This window comes from Patagioenas fasciata, chromosome 11 (genome assembly GCF_037038585.1).
Source record: "Patagioenas fasciata isolate bPatFas1 chromosome 11, bPatFas1.hap1, whole genome shotgun sequence".
Classification (NCBI taxonomy): Eukaryota; Metazoa; Chordata; class Aves; order Columbiformes; family Columbidae; genus Patagioenas; species Patagioenas fasciata.
The window spans coordinates 5,392,860-5,418,299 of record NC_092530.1 but is presented as its reverse complement, the minus strand read 5'-3'; the positions used below and the strand labels follow the sequence as shown (position 1 = coordinate 5,418,299).

General features: G+C 49.8%; 2 protein-coding genes across 2 annotated transcripts in view; one reads left to right on the top strand and one right to left on the bottom strand.

The window, feature by feature from the left end:
* Window positions 1-2,799, top strand: part of BCORL1 (BCL6 corepressor like 1) — a 28,643-nt gene extending 25,844 nt beyond the window's left edge. The window contains exon 14 of the mRNA XM_065846863.2: window positions 1,223-2,799. Within this exon, the coding sequence (XP_065702935.1) occupies window positions 1,223-1,499 (277 nt within the window). The 3' untranslated portion in view covers window positions 1,500-2,799. The remainder of the gene's footprint in view (window positions 1-1,222) is intronic.
* Window positions 2,800-18,908: 16,109 nt separating this feature from the next.
* Window positions 18,909-22,690, bottom strand: LOC136106447 (E3 ubiquitin-protein ligase RBBP6-like). The gene is made up of 2 exons (XM_065846779.1): window positions 22,384-22,690; window positions 18,909-19,012 (listed from the first exon to the last, which is right to left on the bottom strand). Exons 1-2 carry the CDS (start codon window positions 22,688-22,690, stop codon window positions 18,909-18,911), a joined length of 411 nt encoding a protein of 136 aa, XP_065702851.1.
* Window positions 22,691-25,440: the final 2,750 nt, after the last annotated feature.

The following is a 25,440-nucleotide window of genomic DNA, read 5'->3' as shown; positions in this document are numbered from 1 at the left end:
CAGTCCCCATTTCCTTGGTCTTTGGACTTAAGGAAAACAGGAGAGAGACTGAGGGACTATACATGAGGGAACCAAACAAGGAAAGATCCCTTTGGTTTAAGAAAGGACAGGTTTAAGAAAGGACTTTGTTTTAAAACAAAACCAAGAAGCAGCACAGGTAAAGCCAGAAAGATGGTTGGTTTTGTGCTGGCTGTCTGGTGCCCGTTGTTCTGTCCCACAGGTCAGCACAGCCCTGTCACCCTGCTCACATTGGCCATTTCAGCTCCTCAAGGTGTATCTTAGGTGGTTATTGTCCTTCAAATCAGGATTAAGAGATGCCGAGTTAAAGGCAGGGCCTTGCAGGAGTGCAGTCGCTGTCTGGAGATGTGCAGCACTCAGGGCCCCGCTGCTCACGTTCCTGCAGAGCTCGGGCTGTGTGAGGGCTGGGGTAGCCCCGCTGGGTCCCTTGGGACAGACCGTCTGTCCCCGGTGGGCAGGAGGGGTTGTCAGGGGTCTCCTTGTGCCATCCCCTGCATGGGCAGACTTTTCTGCTGTGTGAGGTGTCCCTGTGCCTGCCTGGCAGGAACCCTCCTTCTGACCCCCTCTCTCCCTCTTCTGTCCCCCCTCTCTCCTCCCTCTGATGTTGCTCCTAGCCCCATTTTTCCCCAGCCATGGTCAGCAGCAGCTTGTACTGATGGCTCTGAGTTGAGGCTTTCCCCTCCATCACAGGGAAGGCTAAATCAGGTCACAGCACTGGAGCTGTCCTCCCTTCTCCACCTCCTGTCACACCCTGGCTATTGCGTTTGTCTGGGCAGCAGGAGGAAGCAGCAGCAACAGAAGTGCTAATTTACATTTAGTGAATTTCCATGCCTGACAATTTCTGCCCATCCAGAGGGATGTGGACAGCACCCAGGAGAAATAGCCAGTGGGAAATAGATCCCCTGCTGTGGCTTATTGCTGCCAGGACACCTCTGGAAGTGTAATTTTAACACTGATGTCCCTGTCTTGCTTTGAGTGCTTTAGAGAAGATGCAACCTGCAAAGCAGTGATCAAACCCAGGCTCATCTCTGAGCCTAGGTCCTGTGTGTGTGGTCTGTCCACATGGAAAATCGTGCCTGGACCTCACTGGCAGCATTGTGTTGAGGGGCGGGCCAGCGTGCGGGCAGCTGGGAGCTGGTGAGGTGGGCAGGGTGCCTGCAGACCCCGCCACCCCTAACGTGCTGTCCTCTTGCCATCCTTGCAGGCCCTGCAACTGGTTCCTCTTCTCTGATGTGCTCAAGCGACTGAAGCTGTCCTCCCGCATATTCCAGGCACGCTTCCCACACCTGGAGATCGCCACACTGCCCAAGGCGGAGTTCCAGCGCCAGGTCTCTCTCAGCCAGGTGCTGTTGCAGGAGGAGGTGCAGGAGAGCGCTGAGCCAGGGCAGGGCAGCGCAGAGACAGTGGAGCTGGTGTGCTATGAGCCCGAGCTGCTGCAGCTGCTGGGTTCAGCAGTGGAGTACCAGGCCTGGAGCAGCTGATGGGGCAGATTGCTCCCTGCGTCACGAGGCAATAATAAGGACCAATGGGAAGCAGCCGTCTCAGCGCCAGCAGCAGGGACCTGAGGCTTTGGCCAGCCAGCCCTCCTCTCCTCAGGGTCTCCTTCAGCTGGGGAGAGAGGACCCTCGCCTCCAAGGACTTCCCAGGGTCCCTTCACGACAAGCAGCAGCACAGTTGTCAGCCCCATCCAGCTACAGCGGGCAATGAAGCCCTCTCCATGGGGCTTCGTGAGCCGGAGCTTGCGGGGCAGTGGTGGCTCCGGCTCTGCCAAAGCAAGGGGTGGTGGGTGCCACTGCCCCTCCCCACCTGACCCATGGAACTGCGCCTCTGTTTGCCCTCCCCCTCCCAGCGTCTTCCATAGTATTTATTTAATTAGTATTTAATTTGTAATGTTTCCTTTGTTTTGCTGAGTCTGTATCACTGTGATGGTGAGCTCCGGGCTAGGGGACGAGGACTTCCCCTGGTCACTCTCCACCAGTCCCCGCGGCCAGCACTCTCCTGGAACAGCCAGCCCCTGAGCTGCAGCCCCTGGTGGACACAGCCCCTGAGGGCTGGGCTCTCACACCTCTGTTGAGAGCCTGGGGTCTGTCCCTTCCCTGAGCTTTGGAGCTGGCTTCTGCTGAAGGTGCTCACCCGCCGGCTGAGAGCCAGCCCTGCTGCTTCAGCCTCTCACCGGCCTTCTTCCTCCATCTCATTCCTGCTGCTGCTCCCACTCTCTGGTGCCGTCACATGGGCAGGTGCAGCCCGCGGCCCCCAGGCATACCCCATGCTTCCTGGCAGCTCATCCCCTCCATCCCAGGGTCTCTTGCCACTGCAGCAGCCCCATCCTTGCCTTGTGCAGAGTCCACTCGGCCTGGCCCTGCTTCCTGTGCCCCTCCTGTGTCACCAGGAGCAGCTCTCTGGGAGAGAGTGGGTGCTGGGCAGTGCTGCTCCGCTCCCGGGAGATGGTCCAGTTTTCTTATCCAGGTGCTAACAGGACTGAGGACGGGACAATCTTGGGTTTTCTGGCTCTCCCCAGCAGTAGTGTTGGGTGGGACTTTTTGTTGGTTTGTTTTTATTTTGTGTTGTGTTTCTTCCCAGCCAGGGCAGGTGTTACCCCTTCCCCTTAGACTCCCAGCCGCCTGCCCCCCCTCCTGGGGGCCAGGCAGCACCTTGTTTAAGCCGAGGGTTTTTTGCCTTTGGGTGTGTATTCTGGTTGCTCTTTCTGATTTCTGTTTTATTATAAGCAGCAACAGGCTGTGGTGTCAAAAACACTGATGTACAGAAAAAACCTGCATCAGGCCCGCTGTCTCCTGCCTCTTTTTCCTTGTTCCGTGTCTGTTGCAGGCAGGTTTCCTTGCGTGATGGCCTGATCCTGGGGGTCAACGAGGGGAGGGAGCAAGGCTGGCTGCCCGGAGCTGCGTGCAGCAGTGCTGGGGCTGGGCCAGGGCAGGTGAGGGCGGTGGTGCCTCGGCAGGCAGTGATGTCTTTTTGCACCGTGGAGCAGGGGACATTGTCAAGCCCAAAAAGCTGTTGAGGAGACTCTGACGCTTCTCCCAGTGCACGGACCTGGACTAATGCTGGTGCTGGGAGCTCTGTGGCCAAGCCCAGCTCTGCCCATCACTGATGGCCCCTGGGCTGTGCCCAGCTGCAGCACCTCACCTGTCAGCGCTGGCTGTGGTGCAGCCGTTCCCTGGCTGGCCTCACCCCCACGGGCGCAGAGGGGTCTTGTGGGGCACTGCTGGCATGTTGTTGGTTTTTTGTTGTTTTTTTTTTTCTTTGAAATATTCCTTGGAAAGACACATTTTAAACTATTTCTTCCATTCCTCAGCCCAGGTGCCCTCCAAGGGCGCAGGGATGGCTCAGCGTCTGTAGGTGCCTGGGATGTACCTGAGCCCCAGAACAGCTCCTGAAGTGTCAGACTGGGTGCACACGGGCAGCCGCGGGGCTGGGGTGCGTGGGTGGTGTGAAAAACACACACAGAGACACACACCCGTTTTGGAAATCAGCTATAACTATATGGCGTCATCCTCCATCTGCTTCTCTCTTGATCCCCCCATCCCTGGTCCAGCTGAGTTACCAATCCTGATGCCAGATCAGGGGAAGGTGTGGCAGGTGCAGGCGGGCAGGGGTGCTGGTGTTGTCTGGGTAGTTCAGGGGTGTCCTTGGTTCTTTGTGGGTTCCTTTAAGCCTTCTCCTTACTGCAGGGTGAGTCCCGTCCCTCTCCTGGCACTGAGCTGGGTGGGTCAGTCGTGCTGCTTGAGCCGCGACTGCAGAACGCGGCGCGCACGGGCTGTGCCGGGAGAAAGTGCGTGCGGTTTTGTGCGGTAAATACGGTAGAGGCTCACGGGTACCCGAGCGGGGGGGGGGGGGTTCCGGAAGCGCCTCGCGCAGCGGGCGGGACTGGGGGCGCACGGGGGTGCGGCGGTGCCGTGGGGCGGTAGCAGTGCTGGGGGCACGGGAGCACAGGTGTCGGTGGCAGGGAGGGCTGTGTGTGCACACAGAGGTGGCAGCTGCGGCGATGGGAGCCTGTGAGCACACACAGGTGTGTGTGTCTGCGTTCACACGTGTTTGTGTGCACATGTGTGCACAGCCGGCCACTGCAGCAACATGTGCGAGCATGTGTCAGTGTGTGTTCTCGGGCTCTGCGGCCCAGGTTCACCCCAGCCCTTTGGGGGATCCCCACTGCACCCCCCTCTTGCAGCACCCACACTGGTGCTGGCACTGCTTCCATCTAGCCCGAGGTAGGATGAGTCCCCGAGATGGCAGCAGCCCCTTTCTGACTCATGTAAGGCCCCAAAAGGTGCTGTATCCCCATGCTGGACCCAGACTGACTGCATCTGCCTTCCCAGGGCTTGCAGGGTGGGGAACAGGAGGGAGATGCAGCTGCAGCCATGGTGCAGGTCAGACCTGCGCACACTTCTCTGTGCCAAACCAAAGGCCCTGGGGAGCAGCGAATATATTCCATGAACAAGCCCAGCCTGGAGAACCGTGGCACTGCTCACTCGGCTTTTGGACCAGCTGACCCGGAAGAAGGCAACGTGGGTGTGCGCTACCGCTCATCCTTGGGCTCTCCTGGGCACAAGCTCTTGTGCCGGAGCAGGCAGCAATCCCCTGCCCACGGCCCTGCCACAGCTGCGCCCGCTCAGCACTGGTGCCTGCGGGAAATACGGGTGGGAGATGTCGCACCCAGCCAGCTGCCAGGGCCCGGCCCAGCCTGTGCCGGTGCTGCTCCTGGTTGCAGCTCCCAGGTGATGCTGGTGGTGCCTGGGGCCAGCACTGCCCTGGGACCCTTGCAGGTGCTGGGGTCTCTGTAAGGCTGGGTCTGTGCATGCACAGAAAACAAACTCAGTCTGCAGAAAAATATGCACTGCTTTGGGTGAAGGGGATTTTCTTGCAAGTGCTGGTGAAAGATGACAGTATTTGCATGCCTGACCTGGGAGGTAAAGTGGAAAGGAGTACCCCCTGGTTGTGGCAGTAGCCACATAGGGAGTAAGTAGCAGGTCCTCACCCAGCCCTTTTATCTGCAAGCATTGCATTTTAACAGTACAATTAACTTGCTGCCATTTCAAAAAGCCAGCTTGAGGCAGATGGCCACCAAACATTTCAGAGCCAAGATCAAAGGTGGAAGCAAGTGGTGAAGCAGGGAACATGGTCAGCTTCGCAGGGACAATGAGGGGTACGTAGCCACGGTGGCTGCCAGCATGGTGCAGAGCGGGCTGCAGGATCTGGGGAGGCCACCAAAGGACACAATAAAGCTGTTCCTAAGTGTTTGCAGGGCATCACACCTGTCTGCACAAACAGGTCGCTGAAGGAGAGCCAAGGTTAAATCACAGGCACTCCATGGTAACTCCCCTGCCTGTTCTGCAGCCCAGGAGAAGGGACACAACAGCCAGCTGGTCCCTCAGCCCCACCAGCTGCTAGCTGGCTTCTCTGGCAGGGAGGTGGCAGCAAACTTGGGCACAGCAGCATCAGGGTTACCGCAAGGCTGCTGAATTTTAGGAAGGAAAGATTTGATCTTAAAAGTGAATCCCTGCAGAAAGCCATCAAGATCCAAATATTCTAGTCTTCAGAAATGATGCAAAGAGGCTTTAAGGAGAAGGGAGCAGAGGATGGGAAGGGAAGCTGGAGGGCAAGAAACAAGCCAAGGGTTTACAACAAGGTCTACAAGAGTATTGATACCAATCAGAGCCACTTCAGAAAACTGAAAATCCCAAGATTGCAATGGAAGGCTAAAGGAGGAGAAAAGACAGTGGCAAAACTGAGTAGAAAATAGCTCAAGGTGTTGGCTGGTGAGAACAGAAAGCCTGAAACACAAAGACCAGGTGCCTAAGTCAGCAGCAGACATTCAACAAGGAGAAAGACCATGGCTGAGCAACTTGGCCTTACCTGCCCCTGCCTTGGCTGCAGCAGGGTGGAGGATGCCAGCTCAGCTTTTTGCAGCGCTAGAGGCAAGGAGGTGCTGGAGCTTGGCAACGGCAAGGAAGAGGTTACCCCCAGGGTACCCACCGTCACCCCCGTCACAATGGCCTCTGGGCATGAGGAGGCCCCCCCATCAGAGAGCCCTGGCAGCCGCCGTGGAGATGCCGATCACCAGCATGGAGCAACAACCACTCTCCCCTCACAGATACCTGGGCAGGCTGCAGCTCCAGGGACCCTGGGGCTGCAGAAGACATGCCAAGGACAGCACAGCACCGCACCAACATTGCTTCCTGCACACCCTCCTCAGCTGGGCCACTCACTCAGGTGAGGACCCGCACCCTGCTACGGTTCTGAGAGCCACAAATCCTACAACTCCAGTGACACTGGTGCTGCAATAGGCATGCTAAGGGGAGCACAGCACTGCACCAGCTATGCTCCCTCCACACCACTATCATCCGGGCCACTCATTAACATGGGGTCCTGATCCAAAGAACCAGTTTGCCATTAGGTTAACATTTAGACTTTGTATTAGGCTTCCCAGAGCCACTAAGCTGGCATCTCCAGGGACACTGGGGCTGCAAAAGTCACAACAAGGGGAGCACATTATTGCAACAACTATGCTCGCTGCGCGGCTTTCTCATCTGGGCCTTGCACACATGTGGGACCTGAGCCCAAGTTGCTAGATGCGATTAGGAGTGCCGTGAGGGTTAAGGCTAAATTTGCAGTTAGGATTTGGGCTAGGTGTTCTGAGAGCCACAAAGGCTACAGCTCCAGGGACACTGGGGCTGCAAGAGGCACACCAAGGAGAGCACGGCACTGCACCAAAGGCACACCTTTCTCTGCTGGGCAACTCAGGGACACGGGGACCTGAGCCTCAGTCGCTGGGTGCGATTATGTTTAGGGTTAGTTATAGGGTTAAGGCTATGGACAGGGTACTGAGAGCCACGACGACTGCAGCTCCAGGGACACGGAGGCTGTAAAAGGCATATTCTGTGTTGCTGCCTACTTAGCAAGCCGCACTCCTGCTGCTCGCAGCCTGTGCGAGCTCGGTGTCGCCCCGCTTGTGCCGCCCGGTGACAGGTCCGCTCTGAGCGCGGCTCGGGTCCCGTTTCCGTGCGTCTGCTGCCCCCTGCTGCGTGCAGTGCGGTACTACAGCCGCAAAACAGCGCATGCGCAGCGGGTTGCTGTGACCACCGTCTGTACTGCCCCCTGGTGAGCACAACTCGGTACTGCAGCTCAGACCCGGCGCGTGCGCAGTGGCCTCTGTGAACGGCACTGAATGGCATCAGGCATAGCAGCGCTAAACTGCGCATGCGCGGCCGCATTCCCTATTTGTGCTCGCTGCTGCCACCTGGTGACTAAAGACCGGCACTGCAGCTCCATCTCCGCTGTCACGGTCGCCCCCGCGCTCCGGGCTCTCGTCCGCCCGTACCGGCACTGCGGGGCTGCCACGTGGGGCGGTGGCACCGCGCTCCTTGCTGCCTCTCGTTAACAAAAAGCTGCCACCACCTCACACCTGTAAGTTTGTGATTGTGCATACAGCCTCTGCACAAGCCAGGGGCTGCTCCTGGTCTGAGCACCTGCTCAGCCACCAGCACCTGCAGCCAGCTCGTCCTCCCTGCCAACACCCGGCTTTTTGCTCTCTCTCCACCTCTGTCCCCCATCTCCCCTTGCTCTCCTCCTCTCCAGGCAACTTTCTCACCTCCTCCAGGACCCATCAATGCCTTTGTCTGTCTCTGTGTGCTTGGCTTGGAGAAGAGGAGACTGAGGGGGGACTCATTCATGGGGATCAATATGGAAAGGGGCAGTGTCAGGAGGATGGAGCCAGGCTCTTCTGGGTGACAACCAGTGACAGGGCAAGGGGCAGTGGGTGCAAACTGGAACACAGGAGGTTCCACTGAAATATGAGAAGAAACTTGTTCGGGGTGAGGGTGTCAGAGCCTGGCCCAGGCTGCCCAGGGAGGTTGTGGAGTCTCCTTCTGTGCAGACATTCAAACCCGCCTGGACACCTTCCTGTGGAACCTCAGCTGGGTGTTCCTGCTCCATGGGGGGATTGCACTGGATGAGCTTTCCAGGGCCCTTCAACCCCTGATACTCTGGGATTCTGTCTAAATGGCTTCACACACATAAATGTGAGGGTGATCCTCATGGATAAATGTATGTTTTTGCAAGCATATGCCTTCATGTCTGCTTTTGCAGACATATGGGCATTTAGTTGGGCATGTAAGTGTATGGGTGCTGGTGTGTTTTCACACTTGTTCCTGTTTGTGGAAAGGCTTGTGCCCATGTGTAGATGCACAATCATGTGTGTGCATGTTGAAAGCTTCAGCAAAGAAGAAGTCAGAACTGAAAGTCTTGCAACATGGACACAACTTTGAAGACTCTTCAAAACCTCATGAAGAAAAATACTTACCTGTGGGTCTATAAGAAAAATGCTACCAAAGAACTTCGACAGTTAAAGAAGGAGAGTCTGTGGCTTCATGAGTTTGACCATAATGCAAACATGTTTCTAATTGCTTTATACCTGATGCACACAGCTGTATGTGACTGCACAACTGAAAGTGTATGGAGTTGTCCGCGTATATATTCAGTATATCTGCCACATAAACACAGAGACAGACAAAGGCATTGATGGGTCCTGGAGGAGGTGAGAAAGTTGCCTGGAGAGGAGGAGAGCAAGGGGAGATGGGGGACAGAGGTGGAGAGAGAGCAAAAAGCCGGGTGTTGGCAGGGAGGACGAGCTGGCTGCACGTGCTGGTGGCTGAGCAGGTGCTCAGACCAGGAGCAGCCCCTGGCCTGTGCAGAGGCTGGTGAGGTCACAGGCCCCAGAGTAGGTGACAGACATGAACAGGCCACTGGCTTGTGCTGGTCCCTGGTGGAGCAGAAATTCCCCTGCAGCCTCTGGAGCTCCACTGAGGAGCAGTGTCACCGTTTAACCCCAGCTGGCACCTGTGCCCCACAGTGCCACTTGCTCACTCCTCCCCCAGCAGGATGGGGCAGAGAATCAGAAGAGTAAAACTGAGAAAACTCACTGGCTGACAGTTTAATTGGGAAAGTAAAAGCTGCACACACAAGCAAACTGGCACCACCACCACTGGCACTGCAACCGGCATGTCTCTCCCTGTGATGCCTCCTTCTGCCGGACACCCAGGGCTGTCAGCCGGCCCAGGGGCTCCTCCTGCATCACCTGCACTGGAGCAGTGACCAGTGACCCGCCAGCACATGGTGGTGGTGACGTGGGGCTGGTTCTGCAGTGGGACAGCCGCCCTCCTCCTGTGTCTGGGGCCAGCCAGTAGCCATGGAGCCTGGACAGCACTGTGGGTGTCAAGGAGGCACCCCAAAAGGTGGACAACAAATCCCAAAGCAGACTTTATTCTAGCCAGAAAAGTATAGCCAATAAGCTAGAAACAGGATATATACATTTATTTAGCATTTCAACAACATAAAATTCAGGTTCGGATATCAGTTGAGGAGATTATTTGCAACTGAAGAATAATGAGGATCAACAACGTGCATACGTTCACTCACAAGAAACAAAACTAGAGGCCTCTCACTCATGAGTACCCAGAAGAAATAATTACTCACCTGGGTCAGGCGAGGGCTCTCACTTGCCTGGGGTAGGCAAGGAATCACTTGCCTGGGGTAGGAAAGGACTCATTCCAGGATATATCCAGTAGAGAAAAACAACCAGGAGGAGGTGAGGAGGTCTTAATCCTGGGAAGTCTCCTTAAACCACATCCCAGTCTAAGGCGAGAGCTCCGTTTCACAGATCTGTTGCTCCAAAAAGACCACTCCAAGGGGGTCTTTGGCAGGGGTCTGGTTTCTTAGCCTGATCAGATGTGGCTGTGGACAATACAACATGACCCAGAAGCTTCTCAGCTTCTCTGGGCACCTTCTTTGTTGAGGACCCTGTCAACTGACTGAGGGCCTCACCCCTCTTGCCCCCCAGCTGGTGGAGGTGAAGTCACCCTGCCCTGGGGTAGGAGAGGCTGTGACTGACAGCACCTTGGTACCATCTTAGGTGTGTACTTTGGGAGAGGCACAGCAGGACACAGAAGCTGCTAAAGAGCCATTAACTGCCCCACTGAAGGCTCTGTATCTCAGGGGGATATGCAACTGCCACACAATCCACTCGGTGACCACAGTCATGATCTGACAGGCTACTTTGGAGTGCTAGTGCAGTCATCTCTTGCCTCCAAAGTCAAAAGGGGGCACTCCGTTGGTGAGTTTTAATGCCCAGTGTGGGGAGTGAGTGAGTGGCACTGTGAATCATCACGAGTCACAGCCACAGCCAGAGCCGCCACTGCGGCCAATGCCACTACCAGAGGCGCTCTCACCGCCACTATGAGCAGAGCCGATGCCAGCGGTACAGAAGGAGCAGCTGGTGGCGGGGGACACGCTGCCGCTGCTGAACTGACCCCAGCACTGGGAGTCTGTGAAACTGGTGTCCCCCAAAGCCTTGGCCACCACCACCACCATACCAGTGCACCACCACAGCCCTGGCTCCACCAATAAAACTGGAATGATGACATGAGGGAGTGCATGTGTCTCTGGTGTCCCTGTGGCCCACCTGTGTGTCTCATGGGTGGGTGTCTGTGCTGGGGGCATGTATCTCATGGGTGGCATGTCCAGGACATGTCTCCAGGGATGGAGATGCCCCTACCTCCCTGCTCCTGTGCTGGGTCTGACTAGTCCCAGCCCTTCACCATGTTCCACACCATCTCCATGACCCAGTCTATCTCTGTGTCCCAGCAGACCTCCATGTCATAGTCCATTTCCATGTCCCAGCCAATCTCTGTGTCCCCAGCACATCTGCATGTCCCCACCCCATCTCTATGTACTAGATCATGCCTCCTGGGAACTGGTGCCCTCTGTGAGGAAAAAGTGGGTGGCCCTGTGGCATCCCCAGGGATTTTGGGCCATGAAGGCACCCAAGAGTGGCCCTGAGCAGGCGGGCAGGTGCCACCTGCCAGTGATGCCCTGACCACTCAGGACAAGTAGCCTGGACCTTCCTGTGGTCCCAGGGGAGCCTTGCAACGTGGTGCTCCAGGAGGGAGGGGCTGCAGCTTTTGTTGACTTGTGTTAACTTTTAAGAGAGGCCTTTGGAGGAGTCAGGTGGGAATCAGGAGCTCCCTGCTGCAGGTTCCCTGTACACTGACTTTTAGGTATTTTCATTTACAGACAAACTATTAAACTATACTGCTTCATCAGATGAAGTGGAAAGATCAAATTCAGAACTTCAGAATACCACTTTGTGCAGCAACAATATCTAAATTCAAAAACTACACTGCAAACAATTTTTATTGCAAGGAACAGAAAACACACAACAAGCTATACAAACAAACATACATATTACTAGTTATAGACAGACAGATGTAGACTATGGCACCATGTTCAACTGTGCAAACCTTGAACCGACATGATCTAAAAATGATCAGACATTATCTGTACAACACAAAGTCACACAGGAAATATTCTAGGACATTCAATATGAAATAAACTGTGTTGCTTGGCACAAACACCAATATTCACATCAGACCTGTGCAAATGATGGCATTAATCACTCTCTTTCTTGCTGAGTCAAATACATTGGATTTACAACCCAGACTATGTTTTACTGGAAAATACATTATGTTAATGTTTGGAAAATTAACACAAGGCTACATTGTTTAGAATTCAGTGTAGTGTGTAGGAAAAAAAAAAAAAAAAGAGAATGTGTTTTTACGTGCTGGTTTTGATGTTTCACTTGCCAGCTCCTTTTGACTTCTAGAAGGAAAAATAAAGGTGATCAGTCAAGCACTTGGACCCAACATAAAGCAGTGAAAACAGATTATAAAACCTGAACATCAGAAACTTTATGTTCTGAAGGTCTAGTGAATGCGGAAATTATTCATATAAACTGTTCTCTCTTGCTACATTCAGTGCAACTAATAAAAACCCAAGCCAAAATCACATTCCTACTTTGTTACAAATTAACAGTTACAGATCTAGAACACAACAGTGTGACAGGAAGTGCTCAGATATTTTGTCTCTGCTACATAAGTATCAGAAATATGAAGTCTGTACTCTAGTTTTTTGTTCTTAAATAATCAACCACCAAAATAGGAAGGTAACTTCAGCCAATCTGTATATCCCAAGTATTACAAATAGGTACCAGTACTTGAGTTTCTAAGAAACAACAGTGACAGTCCAGACACTTCAAAGTGCAAATTAGTCATCTGACAAAGAAATAACAAAAACCCCTTTAGAACAGTATTTCTTTGTGGAAGCTCAAGTGCTGTGCTCAGATATCTACCATGTTTAGCCATGAAAGTGCTGAGATACAAAACATGTTACATATACTGTATTGACTAAAAATAGGAGTAGAAATGTCAGTTGAAAGGAGTTCCTAGGATTGTGTGTGGTTTAGAAGCCACATAACCAAACCAAACCAAACCAAACCAAACCAAACCAAACCAAACCAAACCAAACCAAACGTCCTAATTTCCAGAATCTGCTTTAAGGTAATCTTGAAATTGCCACAATGTTTTAGGAAATATTTATTACATTTGAAAACCATTGATATAGCTAACAAATAATTCACACATCATCCAAAGCATCCCATGAGCAGAGGCAATTCAAAGTTTGCTGGGGAATTTATGTACAAACAGGAAGGTTCAGGTTTCCTGCCACTGCCAGAACACCCCCAGGCTGCGATTACAGCCATGGACCTTCTGAAGATGAGGAAGCACAAAGAAAAACTTTAGATTAACACCCAATCAGGAATGGAGGATGCAGGACAAGACAGCAGTAAGCATACATATTTAAATTAACCCCCAAAACAAGGATGCTGTGGCATTCGGGGTCACTAGGGTGTGCCTGAAAGCACTGCAGCAATTACTGCACTAATATGCCCAGAGTTCACGTGCAGAACAACATAAGTCAGAGGTTTTTGCTTGCACATGGTTCATGAGTGCCAGGATCCTGTTTGTTTGAGACACCCTGTAACTCATCAGTCTACTTTACTTATTGAGAATAAACACTAGTGTCGAGGGTTAGGATTGCGGGGTGACAATCAAACCCTGGCAGATGTATTGTTAACCTCCTCTCCCCTCCACTTCCCCCTTTTTCCCCTCCCTCTCCCCCCTTCCCACTCAGGACAGGCGATCGGGAGGGAAAGTGTGGCAGCCCGAATGGTTTCACCTCTGCGCTGCCAGTTGCTTTTCTTCCATTGCCGTAGCCACCCCCACAAGGCATTTGCTACCATCCATGAGTCAGTATAGAGATAAAGTATTGGCCACTTCTCTCGTTCAGCAATGTCCAAAGCCAGCTGGATGGCTTTCACTTCTGCAAACTGACTGGATTCACCTTGTCCTTCAGTGGCTTCTGTAACTTGTCGTGTGGGACTCCACGCAGCAGCTTTCCACCTTCGATGTTTTCCTACAAGACAACAGGATCTATCTGTGAACAGTGCATACTGCTTATCAGTCTCTGAAAGCGTATTATATGGTGGACCTTCTTCAGCACGTTTTACTTCCTCCTCATCTGGAGACATCCCAAAGTCTTTGCTTTCTGGCCAGTCTGTAATCACTTCTAATATCCCTGGATGGTTGGGACTTCCAATTCGAGCTCGTTGCGTGATCAGTGCAATCCATTTACTCCACGTAACTTCGGTTGCATGATGTGGAGAGGGAACCGTCCCTTTGAACATCCAGTTCAGCACCGGCAGTCGAGGTGCAGGAGGAGCTGTGCTTCAGTGCCGATCACTTCTGAAGCAGCTTGAACTCCTTCATATGCTGTTAGTATCTCCTTTTCAGTTGGAGTATAGTCGGCCCCAGATCCTTTGTATCCTCGACTCCAAGAACCTAGGGGTCGACCTCGGGTTTCTCCTGGTGCTTTCTGCCAGAGGCTCCAGGTAAGTCCATTATCTCCGGCTGTGGTGTAGAGCACATTTTTAACATCTAGTCCAGTTCGGACTGGTCCAAGGGCCACCGCATGAGTTATCTCACGCTTAATTTGTTCAAAGGCTTGTCGTTCAGGGCCCCACTCAAATTGGTTCTTTTTACGAGTCACTCGATAGAGAGGGCTCACAATGTGGCTGTAGTCAGGAATATGCATTCTCCAAAAACCTACAACGCCCAAGAAAGTCTGTGTCTCCTTTTTATTAGTAGGTGGAGACATTGCTGCAATTTTGTTGATCACATCCATTGGGATTTGACGACGGCCATCTTGTCATTTTATTCCTAAAAACTGGATCTCTCGTGCAGGTCCCTTGACCTTGCTTCGTTTTATGGCAAAACCAGCATCCAAAAGAATATGAATTATTCTCTCACCTTTCTCGAAGACTTCTTTCGCTGTGTCGCCCCATACGATGATGTCATCAATATATTGCAAGTGTTCTGGAGCTTCACCTTGCTCCAGCGTGGTCTGGATCAGTCCATGGCAGATGGTAGGGCTGTGTTTCCACCCCTGGGGCAAGCGATTCCATGTATACTGGATGCCCCTCCAGGTGAAAGCAAACTGCGGCCTGCACTCTGCTGCCACAGGAATAGAGAAAAATGCATTAGCAATGTCAATTGTAGCATACCACTTGGCTGCCTTTGACTCCAGTTCAAATTGCAGTTCTAGCATGTCAGGCACAGCAGCACTCAGTGGTGGTGTAACTTCATTCAGGCCACGATAGTCTACAGTTAGTCTCTACTCGCCACTAGACTTACGCACTGGCCAGATTGGGCTGTTAAAAGGTGAGCGAGTCTTACTGATCACACCCTGGCTTTCCAATTGACGGATCAACTTCTGGATAGGAATCAAAGAGTCTCGATTGGTGCGATATTGCAGGCGATGCACCGTCGTGGTAGCAATTGGCACCTGCTGATCGTCAACCATCAGCAGTCCTACAACAGAAGGGTCATCTGAAAGACCAGGCAAATCAGACAGCTATTCAATTTTCTCAGTGTCCACAGCTGCTATACCAAATGCCCACCTATACCCTTTTGGGTCCTTAAAATACCCTCTCCTGAGGTAGTCTATACCAAGGATGCACGGAGCATCTGGACCAGTCACAATGGGATGCTTTTGCCAGTTTTTTCCAGTTAGGCTCATTTCAGCCTCTACAACAGTCAGCTCCTGGGATCCCCCAGTCACTCCAACAATATTGATGGATTGCGTTCCTTTATAGTTAGAAGGAATTATTGTGCACTGGGCACCAGTGTCCACTAAAGCTTTGTACTCCTGGGGTTGTGTTGTACCAGGCCATTGTATTTGTACAGTCCAATAAACTCTGTTATCCCTTTCCTCCACCTGGTTGGAGGCAGGGCACCTCTAATTCCTGTTTTGCACAGTCTCTGGGTGTGAATTAGAGGTTCCTTCAAGAGCATCAGAATCTCTTCTGCTCCTTTTGTAAACTGGAGCAGCCACCTTCCTAGGAGTTTTTCCTTTTATCTCACGTACTCGTTCTTGAAGTTCTGAGGTAGGCCTTCCATGCCACTTATTCATGTTTTCTCCCTGCTCATGTAGGAAGAACCACAGTGAACCTCTTTTTGTGGGCTGTCTCTGCCCTCTCTCTCGAGATTGGAAATGCCTTCTCCTAACAGCTGAAACATAGGTTTGTGCAGGTCGTGAATGGTACGAGACTTCTCTGAGCTCTTTGATTTCTTGCAACAGCTTTTCAAACCGGTCATCACATTTTTCACACAGTTTCTCCACAGCGGAGACACAAGCCTGCAGAGAACCAGCAAGGCTGTCCTCAAAGTACTGGAGCTGCTCAATCACTTCATTAATTTCTTGTACACCTCTAGCCGACCAGACCATTCCTGCCAATGACTTAGCATATGCAGGTGGTGCACTTTGTACAAATCTGCGCCACATAGATTTTGTACAATTGATTCCATCTGGGTCTGTCCCCTCTTGGCTGTTTGGTCCTAGATAGATGATCTCTCGCACAGCTAATTCTCTCAGGAACTGGATACCTCTCTCCATAGTATTCCATTTCCCTAACTTGGATATACAATCTTCCTTGTAGGGAAATCTGACTTTCATAGCTGCCAGGAGCCGGGTCCAGAGAGTAGCGGCATTAGACTCTCTTGAAATTGCCCTATCAATGGTGGAATCTTTTGACAGAGATCCCAGCTGCCTGGCTTCACCACCTTCTAATTCAATTGTTTCTGCCCCATTGTCCCAGCATCGCAGCAGCCAGGTTAAAATATTCTCGCCTTCACGACGACTGAAGTCTTTTCGCAGATCTCTCAGCTCACCTGGAGAAAAGGACCGAGTGGTGGTCACTTCATCTCCACCCTGTCCTGATGATGCCTCTTGGGTTGATGTTGGCCCTGTGCCATCACCTGCTGCACGGGTGGTCTTTCTAGTGACTTTCTTACAACCAGCAACTGATGCTGATATGGGTTCACCATCATTTGATTCATTTTCAGAGTCTGAATGACTGTCACAGTGATTGCTGTGGTTACAGCAGCAACAGTGCCCAGTGTGTGAAGACGGGGGGGGCTGCCTTGTTAGCCTTTGAGGCTGGAGAAGTAACGTTATCTGCAGCGACCTTGGCAGAGGAGCAATGCGGAGGAGCTGTAGCTTCAGCCTGTGAAGCCGCAGTTGGGGGGGCAGTGGCTGCAGCAGCAGCTTTGGCTGTTTTGCCTTTTCTCGAGCGGCCAGGAGTGCTTTTTGCTAAAGCTTCCGAAGACGCACTGCAAATCTCAGGACTAAAAAGAGACGCAAACCTCCTATTGAACCTCATTTCTCTTAACAGTAACACAAACTGACACACATTCAGCAAACCAGATAACACCATCACAGTTCTATCAAAGCTCCAAGGGTAGTCAAAGTTCTCTAAAACATTTGCAAACTGTCCTAGCGAAAACACAAAAGTATTGTTAGTCAGCCTTTCTAAAGATTCGCTTGACCAATTAGCAAATATAGAGCCATTCTGCTCTTTAATCTCTCCTGGAGGTTTTTCAAGGTAAAGCAGAAGCGAGTAGAAATTCATTAGCGGCTGCAGTATAATGAAATAAACCAATGCCAAACCACACAGAATCATCATGACCGCTGTCCAGTTTCTTGTTGTTATATAATGAATACTTCGATTCAGAAAGAAACACCAACACAGATATGGGATCAGCGAGCACAATGTAGAAAATAACTGATACAACTTTTGCCATAACATCTTTAAATCAATGTAATTCACTTTGCCTTAATACCACTAAATAATATCCAAAGCAAACAGACGCGCGAGTATCACAACTTTATGAGTTGGCACCGTGCCAAGAAAATTGAAAGGTACGTCAGAGCAGTAGAAAAGCCAAAAATCTCCAAATTTACCCCTTTCTCGAGCCCCACGTTGGGCGCCAATTATCTGTCGAGGGTTAAGATTGCGGGGTGACAATCAAACCCTGGCAGATGTATTGTTAACCTCCTCTCCCCCCCACTTCCCCCTTTTTCCCCTCCCTCTCCCCCCTTCCCACTCAGGACAGGCGATCGGGAGGGAAAGAAGGACAGAGAGAAGAGAGTTGGAAAACTTAAAGATGTTTTACTAACGCTACTAATAAGAATAGAGAAAATAATACAAAATATACAAAACCAATCTTGTAAATCTCAGCAACTGCAGAGCCAGCACCCGAAGTCCTGGATTAGACTCTGCAGCCAACCGGAGCTGGATTCAGTCTCTCACTGGCCTCAGTTCACAGGGACGACCAGCAAGGTCCTCTCCTAATGTCAGCCATGAGGAAAAAGGGAAAAAAGGGCAAAAGGGACGAGATCCTCGTGATCTCCCACTTTATATGAAGTATTCACGTGAATGGAATGTTATACACTGTTGGTCAGTCTCTCGGTCATCAGTTTTCTCGTCGCCCCTCTCGCGAGATGTCCATCCGTGCTTATCAATAAGTTTGCATTCCATTGCTAGGTTTAAGCAAAACATGTGTTGGGTTCTCCAGGAAAACGCAGCTAACATGAAGGCTTTAGCTGACAGGCAAATTCACTAAAAAAGAAACTTGTTTTTAACAAAACCAGGACAACTAGAAAGACACAGCAAAACCTAGATATTGCTAGCAATATCTCGCATATCTTTAAGAAGGTTGGAACCCACAACCATTCAAACAATGCTAATATAGTTGACATGGAACTGGACTGTATGAATATAGAAACAACAGCAATAATCCCATAGTCATGACTGCATTTAGTATCTGTAATTTCAAATTATACACCCAATTCTCTGCCCTCCATAAATCTTAGGAATACAGAATCAAAACCAGGAGCACAGATATCAGCTCAGAGTAAGAACAGACTTAGAAATATAACTAGTAACATTGGGTAACGTGCCAAACTGCTTACTGACATTCATGTTTGGAAAGGATTAATTATGATGTCATCATACTTGCACAAAAGGCAATACACTTTAGGATACTGTTCTTTTCCTGTTGCCTGAAATAGACATTGTCTTCAGGAAACTAAAAGGAACCACTTGTGAATGAAACTTCTTGCCTGCATGGTTCATCAGCTTGCAACGCTTGGTCTTTCCCCTACAGCTAGTATGCAAAAAACCCAGATTTGGGGCCTAAGAATACTCACTATATCCACCTCTCTCACCGAAATGGAAAAAATAGTCAAACACTGAGAATGAGACTCTTCCAACATGGGAACAAATTCAAAGTTTACACTACAATGCGTATCTGTCTTTACTATAAAAGGAAACATGTATAATAAGGAATCTCTCCATGTAGAGAAAACTGCATCTACAATTTGGGTCTCATAACAACCAACCCCAAGAACAAACCCAGCAGAATAATCTGAAAAGTTAATGCTATAGGAGTTCAAACCCCATGTTCAGTTGGCCTAAAACTGTAAGTCTACTTTGGGACAGATACATTAAATCGTACCCTAATCCAACAAAAACTAACAGCAACTTTAGCAAGCAAGATACAATCTGAATGCCTCTGTAAATAAATATTCATTAAAAAGGTTAACCCCTGAAAACCCTCATGAAGAATAGAATGCTCTGTGGATACTCACAGAATACGTGCTCTGCTAGGAGCTTTAACTGCTCCAGCAGGGACTCTTCTAACAATTACTGATGAGTTCTTTGGAATCGGGGTGTTATCATCCAGGTATTCTAAAAACAACATAAATACAGAAAACAAAAATTAGTCAGTTCGTAAGAACATATAGTAATGTGAAATTGCATAGCAATTCAGAGAATACCTTTACAAAAGCAAAAGCAAAATTTTATATGTAGCATTACACTTTTATCATCTCAACACATCAACAGTACATTTTAAGAAATCTTCAGGTTTGATAATCAAACATAAGCAGCATTTTTTTTTTTTTTAATTTTTATTTTTAAAATAGTTTGAATGTCAACAGCAAAATGGCCCCAAATGTCACTATAGTCAGGTGATGAATGAGGTTCAGTCCTGGTCTAAAATTGTTCTTGTTTCTGTTAGGCTACAAAACCAACAGATCTTTGGAGGAAAAAAAAACACAGCAAGTCTCACCTGCACAAAGCAGATTCTAAAGGCTGACCAGCTCCCCCTGCGGCAAAGCAGGCACATAGCTAAACCATGAAAACTCTGCCCCACTGTTGTCATAGCTGTTACCTGAAAATGATTCACTTGCATTGCCAGTGCTCAAGGGGGACAGAACACAGAAGAGTGTCCACCACCTCTGAATGCTTCCTGGAGCTTATTCCAGCAACCACCACACTCTCAGCTGCCCGGTGCTTTACATTTAAATTCAAAAGAAACCAGCAGTGCTAGAATTTGGATCACAGATATTTTTGGGGGTTTTTGAGCTTGTTTTCACAAGCATGGCAGAATTGGCTCCAAATAAAGCGGTATCTCCCCTCTTCATTAATTATCTAGTTTGAATTAACCAAAGGCGCAAGAATTCCTTTGATTCACTTTCTGCAGAGCAGAGAGACTCAAATGAAATTACTTAACACAGCTTTGAAAAGCCTTTTGAAAACAGTGTGTGCCTGAAGCTCCCTGTGCTTTGCCTTGGCTTACACCACATTAGTCTTTTGATGAGGAGGAAAACCTTCTGATCTTTTGCATAAGGAACAAACAAAATAAACAACTAGCTGAGACACTTGGACTGATTAAGCCTAAAATGCAAAGACCTCTCCATGAGAATGGATTTATATTGTACTTAAACAAGTTGAATAAGATTAAATGGTCTAAAGCTCTATCGGCAGCCATTCCCTGTAATCTGCCTACAGTTTTAAATATTGAAAGCCCTTACCTTTGCAGACCAAATCAGAACAACGGTTTGGAAACCAAAGATGCTGCATATCTAGCCAAGCTCTATCAGGGTGGTTTGGCTCAGTGATCACACACAATTTATGCTCCATTTTTCAGTGTATTATTCCTACAGGCAGGAACCTATTGTAGACCAAAACATCCCTACCTGAAGACATCATTTCAACAATGAAATGAACTCTTTACTTCTATTTCCAAATGACAGAATGCTTCTTCAGAAAACTGAGAAATCATTGAGCTGAAACAATTCCTGATCTTCCCACCTAGGGAACCAAAAATCAAGCTTTCTTTGGACTCCAGAGAAGTTTCAAACTGCAGGAGAAAGGACTACTAATGACAAAACCAGAATCTTTTACAGAAATCTTATCCTGAAACAACCCCCTTGAGCTTTTCTCCAAAGGAAAATTTAACCATTACACAGCCGCCTGCCAAGAAGGGCCTGTATTAGGACTGTTGGATGGAGAAGGAGCTCAACCAGAACATGGGTCCAGGCAAACAACTGGGAGATGCTGCCAACTACAGGTCTAGGAGATCAAAGCAGCTTTTCTACATACGGAGTGTTCTTTCTGCTCCAGATGACAAACTACTGGACTGACAGTTCAGGCATAAGAGGAAAAGTAACAGTGACTCCACAAAAAGGCAGAGTTGGCTACACCTGTGCCGAACTGAGGGTTGTGGTGGCTCTGCAGAAGATTACAAGTGGCAGCACCTCTCCTAGAATGAGAACATACAGATGAGGACAGCAACCAACGCATTTCTTCATAAATTATGCAAGCCTGACGAGATGAATTTGAACATGCACAACAGCTGTATGATGCAAAAAGAAGAATAAGTCCTCTTTTAGTATTTTGTGACAATTCATTGACCTTCAGAAGAGAAACGTTGACATCTGTGCTCCAAATTGACCATCTTTACAGATTGATATATGCTTGTTTCCTCTTGATTCCTATTCCCTTATAGCACAAAACTTGATTTACTGCCAGTGATGACCAATAATTGGCTACTGGGCTTTTGTCAATCTGACCTGTGCTTAAAAGTAAGGATTTAACTAACTTAGAAAGTGTTATTATTTCTCCAAAGTCACATCCCAAAGCCCTTCATCACATGCAAATTTTTCAAGATAGAAGATTCCCAAACAGAAATATTGTACTAAGTAATATGAAACCATTATTATCTCTGAGAATCAAGGACCATTTCTTAGATTTAAAGTATTTATGACCTCTTAAGAAAATTTCTTATGTATATTTGCCATAAATGTTCGGCCCTAAATCTTCAGTAGTGCCCTGATACGGTTAACATGTAGTACCAGGGAAAAAAAAAACCAAAAACAACAAAACACAAAACCAACCAAAACAAACCAACCAACCAAATAACAAAACACACAAAACCCGAAACCACAACCAAAAAAACACAACCAACCAACAAAACCCAAACAAACAAAACAAGCAAAACCCAACCCAACCCAACCACCAAAAAAAAAATACAGTTAGAAATGAATGATAAAATGTGGCTCAAGAGCAATCAAATGATAGTGTCTTTGGTGTAGAAAAGAAGTCACATTAACAAAAATTCCAAAGTGTAATTTAGTCACGGGAAACACTCATGTGCAAGATTGCTTTAAAGGCTCTGCATAGATTATAGCTCACAGACACACACTGGATCCAAAATGTTGCCTGTGAGCAGTTTCTGCAACAGCCACAAAAACAGTTTTCCAATGCAGTGGAGTAAAATCAGCTGAAGACCAAATTAAATCACTAAACCCACTTTTCTTGCTTCAAATTAACCATCTATTCTATTTCCAGGACTTTCAGCTTTCTTGTCCACACTTCAAAGAAATCTGACACATTTGTTTTTATAAGATATCCTCCCACATTTTACCTAGAAGAACTCCAGGAAACCAAAGTTTTCTATGTCGCACATCAACCACACATTCTTCTACACATCTAAAACATGGATCTGAAGGGAGCTGTCAAAACAGCAGCTACAAAAGAGCAGCTCTGTGAGGCCCCAGCACAAGTCACAGCCACCGATCAATCACACCCCACCCCCTTAGTCGCCCATGCTGCTTGCCCTGCCGGTGCCCCTGCACATTGGCTGGATGGTCTCCTGGCTGACTTATGCTACATGGGGACAAGCCACAAAGAGCAGAGCCTGATTCCTGCAGCTGCAGCCACCACAGGTGGTCTGTGACACCGCCAGCTGGGCCGTCCCTGACACCCTCACGCACCTTTTTTGGTCTGGGTGTTGGTGATCTGCAGGCCACAGTTGGCCACCTTCAGCTTCTCATGACTCATGATTTGTTGCTTCAGGTTGCCCAGGGCAATGTTGAGGCCATGGAAAGTCACTGTATCACAGCTGACTTTGGAGGAGAACTTGTAGTGGATACAGGACACGGTTGGGGCCCTGCTCTGCACTGGTGTCACTGTGGCAGATGGTGGTGTGACCTTTGCACCCAGACAGGTCCCACAGTGGTGTGGGGACGGGTCACCCAGGGGCTGGGGCAGCAGCACAGGCTGACCTGCTGCCACTGCCATGTTCAGTGGCACCACTGACCCTGCACACCACGGTACCCGGTGCTTTATGAGGAAAAATTGTCCAGAATTAAGCTGTGCTCAAGGTTTTTCAGGAAGTCTGGGTTTTTGAGCTGCCTGGTGCTGCTGCTGTTCCTGGGGAGTGTTCAAGAAACAGGGCAGCTGCCTGTACCTACAGCGCTGGAGTGTGCTCATTGGGAGTGAGCGGTGGTTTGAGCAGCTGTTGAATGGGTTCAGGCTTTAAATGTGTTCAACCGGGTGTGCCTGGGTCCTTCTTCCTTGACAGTTGTATTTGGAGGTTAAATATAATTTTTTCTTAAAACAAAACCAAGAAGAAAAAAAGTAGTGTGAGTTTTTTCCTCTCAGCTGGGCTTTCTTTCCCCAGTCATGGCCACTCTGCAAGGTGATGCTCATCACCAGTATCAGGATGCAAGACTGAGCCCAGGGCAGGGGTTCTGCAGGCAGCACATTTCTGAAGCTCCTGGCAATGCAGTTTCTGGGGAGAGTTCAAGAAATGGCAGCAGTTGCCCATAATTGCTATTTTTGGTCTCTATCCATTGCTCTCCGGCTGGCCCCCCTGCCCCTGTTTTGTAATTTCCCCTTCTCTGTCTTTAGCCCATCACTATTTTCTTTGTTCTCTGACTCCCCATCTGTATTTTACAATTCCTCCCTATCTGTCCTACAGCCTGTTGCTATTTTTTTCTTTCTCCACATCTCTCTCCTACTCCCTGTCCTTCTCTTTTTTCTACCACTGTGTCCTGCTTCCTGGTCTTATTTCTTTCCCCTGCAGCCCATCCCCTGTCTCTGCCCATCTCCCTTGCTCAGACTTCTCCCTCCCCTCTGAGCCTCCATCCTGCTCCCCATCTCCTCCTGCTCATCCTCTGTCTCTATCCCAGATGCCATCATGATTTCTGTCCTTCCCCGTCTCTGTGTCCTCCACAACCTCTGCTTCTCAGACTCGCTGCATTGTTTCCTATCCTTCTCTGTGTCCCACTGTCTGTGCCTGCCTCTCCCTTTCTCTCTCCCTTCCCTCTCCACTTTTCCCCTCTGTCCCTCTGTCCTGCTCCCTGTCCCATTTCTGTGTCACTCTGCTCTCCTGATGCCTTTTCTGTCTGACCCTGTCCCGCTCTCTTACCTTGCCCGTGTCTGTCCATCCCTCTGTCCTCCGTCTTGCCCTTCTTCTTCTCCCCATCCCTGTATACTGCTACTTGTCACTGTTGTTCCTTCTGCCCTGGTTGTGGGGCTGTCCCTGGGCTGAGCACTGGGAGGGCTACAGGTGAGGGCTACAGGTCCTCCTTGGCTTGTCCGTGCTGAGAGACTCCTGCTCCTGTGCCTGCAACAACCCTGGTCCTGGTCCTGACCTTGGTCTTGACGCTGGTCTCTCCTCATTCACAAGTACACATTATTTTTTTTCTTAAAACTGAAGATATTTCAGGTAGAGAGAGAACCCGTTTGGAAGTTTTCACAGTTTGGGGACAAAGGCCAGTTGGGGGCTGTGGCCCTTGGGGGTGGGGGCTGTTTCTGTTCTGTGCCCTTGGTCTGGTGCTCACAGCTGGGAAGGGGCTTTCCAAAATCCTGCTGGGAGGAGCCAGATGTGGCCACCCTGAGCATGGCCTCAGCGTCTGCTGCCAACCTGCCTTCAAACCATCCTGGACATTGCCCAGGAGTCACTGCAAGTGTTGCTGTTCTCCTTCAGGCAGCATGGTGCTCACCAAGCACAACCAGAGCTGTTCCTGTGCCAGGACAAGACTTCACACAGAGCCTTGGTTGATGATGACAGTTCCCACCAGCCGTCCAGCTCTGGAAGGTCCAGGTAAGAGGCCACAGAGGGGACAGTGACTGCGTGTCTCTTCTTTTGCAGGAACAGGATTTAACAGAGGAAGGGAGACAGGACAAGAGAGTCCATGAGGTCAAAAAACACATCAGGCAGCTGGTACAGTCATGATGGCAGTAGAGGAAGAAGAGAAAGAGATGCAGTGACCTGGCTGGGACAATGCTTCTGACGTGACAACTGGCACACAAACACAGAGACAGAGAGAGGCATTGGTGGGACCTGGAGGAGGTGGGAAAGGTGTCTGGGAGGGAGGAGAGCACAGGGAGATGTGGGGCAGAGGTGGAGACGGAGCAAAAAGCCGAGTGTTGGCAGTGAGGATACTCCTGCTGTGCAGTTGCTGGTGAGGTCACTGGTGATGAGTAGGTGACAGATTTGAATGGGCCATGGGCTTGTGCTTGTCCCTGGTGGAGCAGAAATCCCCCTGCAGCCTCTGGAGCTCCACGCAAGTGGTGTCGTGACCACGACAGTCCTCTCTCCACCTCTTGTTGCACCCCATGGACGTCAGGCTCAGGTCCCACACAATCCAATACGTCCTCATCAACCACCCTTTGATGTCACACAGAGGAGTTTCCCTCAGTCCATGGGTGGCCCCTGCAAAACATCCATGAAATGTCACAACTCCCCACTGAGCTCATAGAGTCTGTGGCTTTGGGCTCCGTCTGTTCTGTGGCCACTCTGGACAGCACAGGTGTCTGTTCCATGGGATCACGGGCACCAAACCCAGCTCGGGTCGAAACCAAGAGGGTCGCCTCATGTTCAGGGCCCAAAGTGCCATTTGTAGCATCTGCCTGTCCTTTGAGTGCCCAGAGCCTCCTTCTTGGGGCCAAATCCTCATGTTTAGGGTCCCAACATGTTTTTTATCACCCATGGCCTTTGTTCAGAGCCCACAGTTTCATTTTATGTGGAGCTCGTTGCCTGG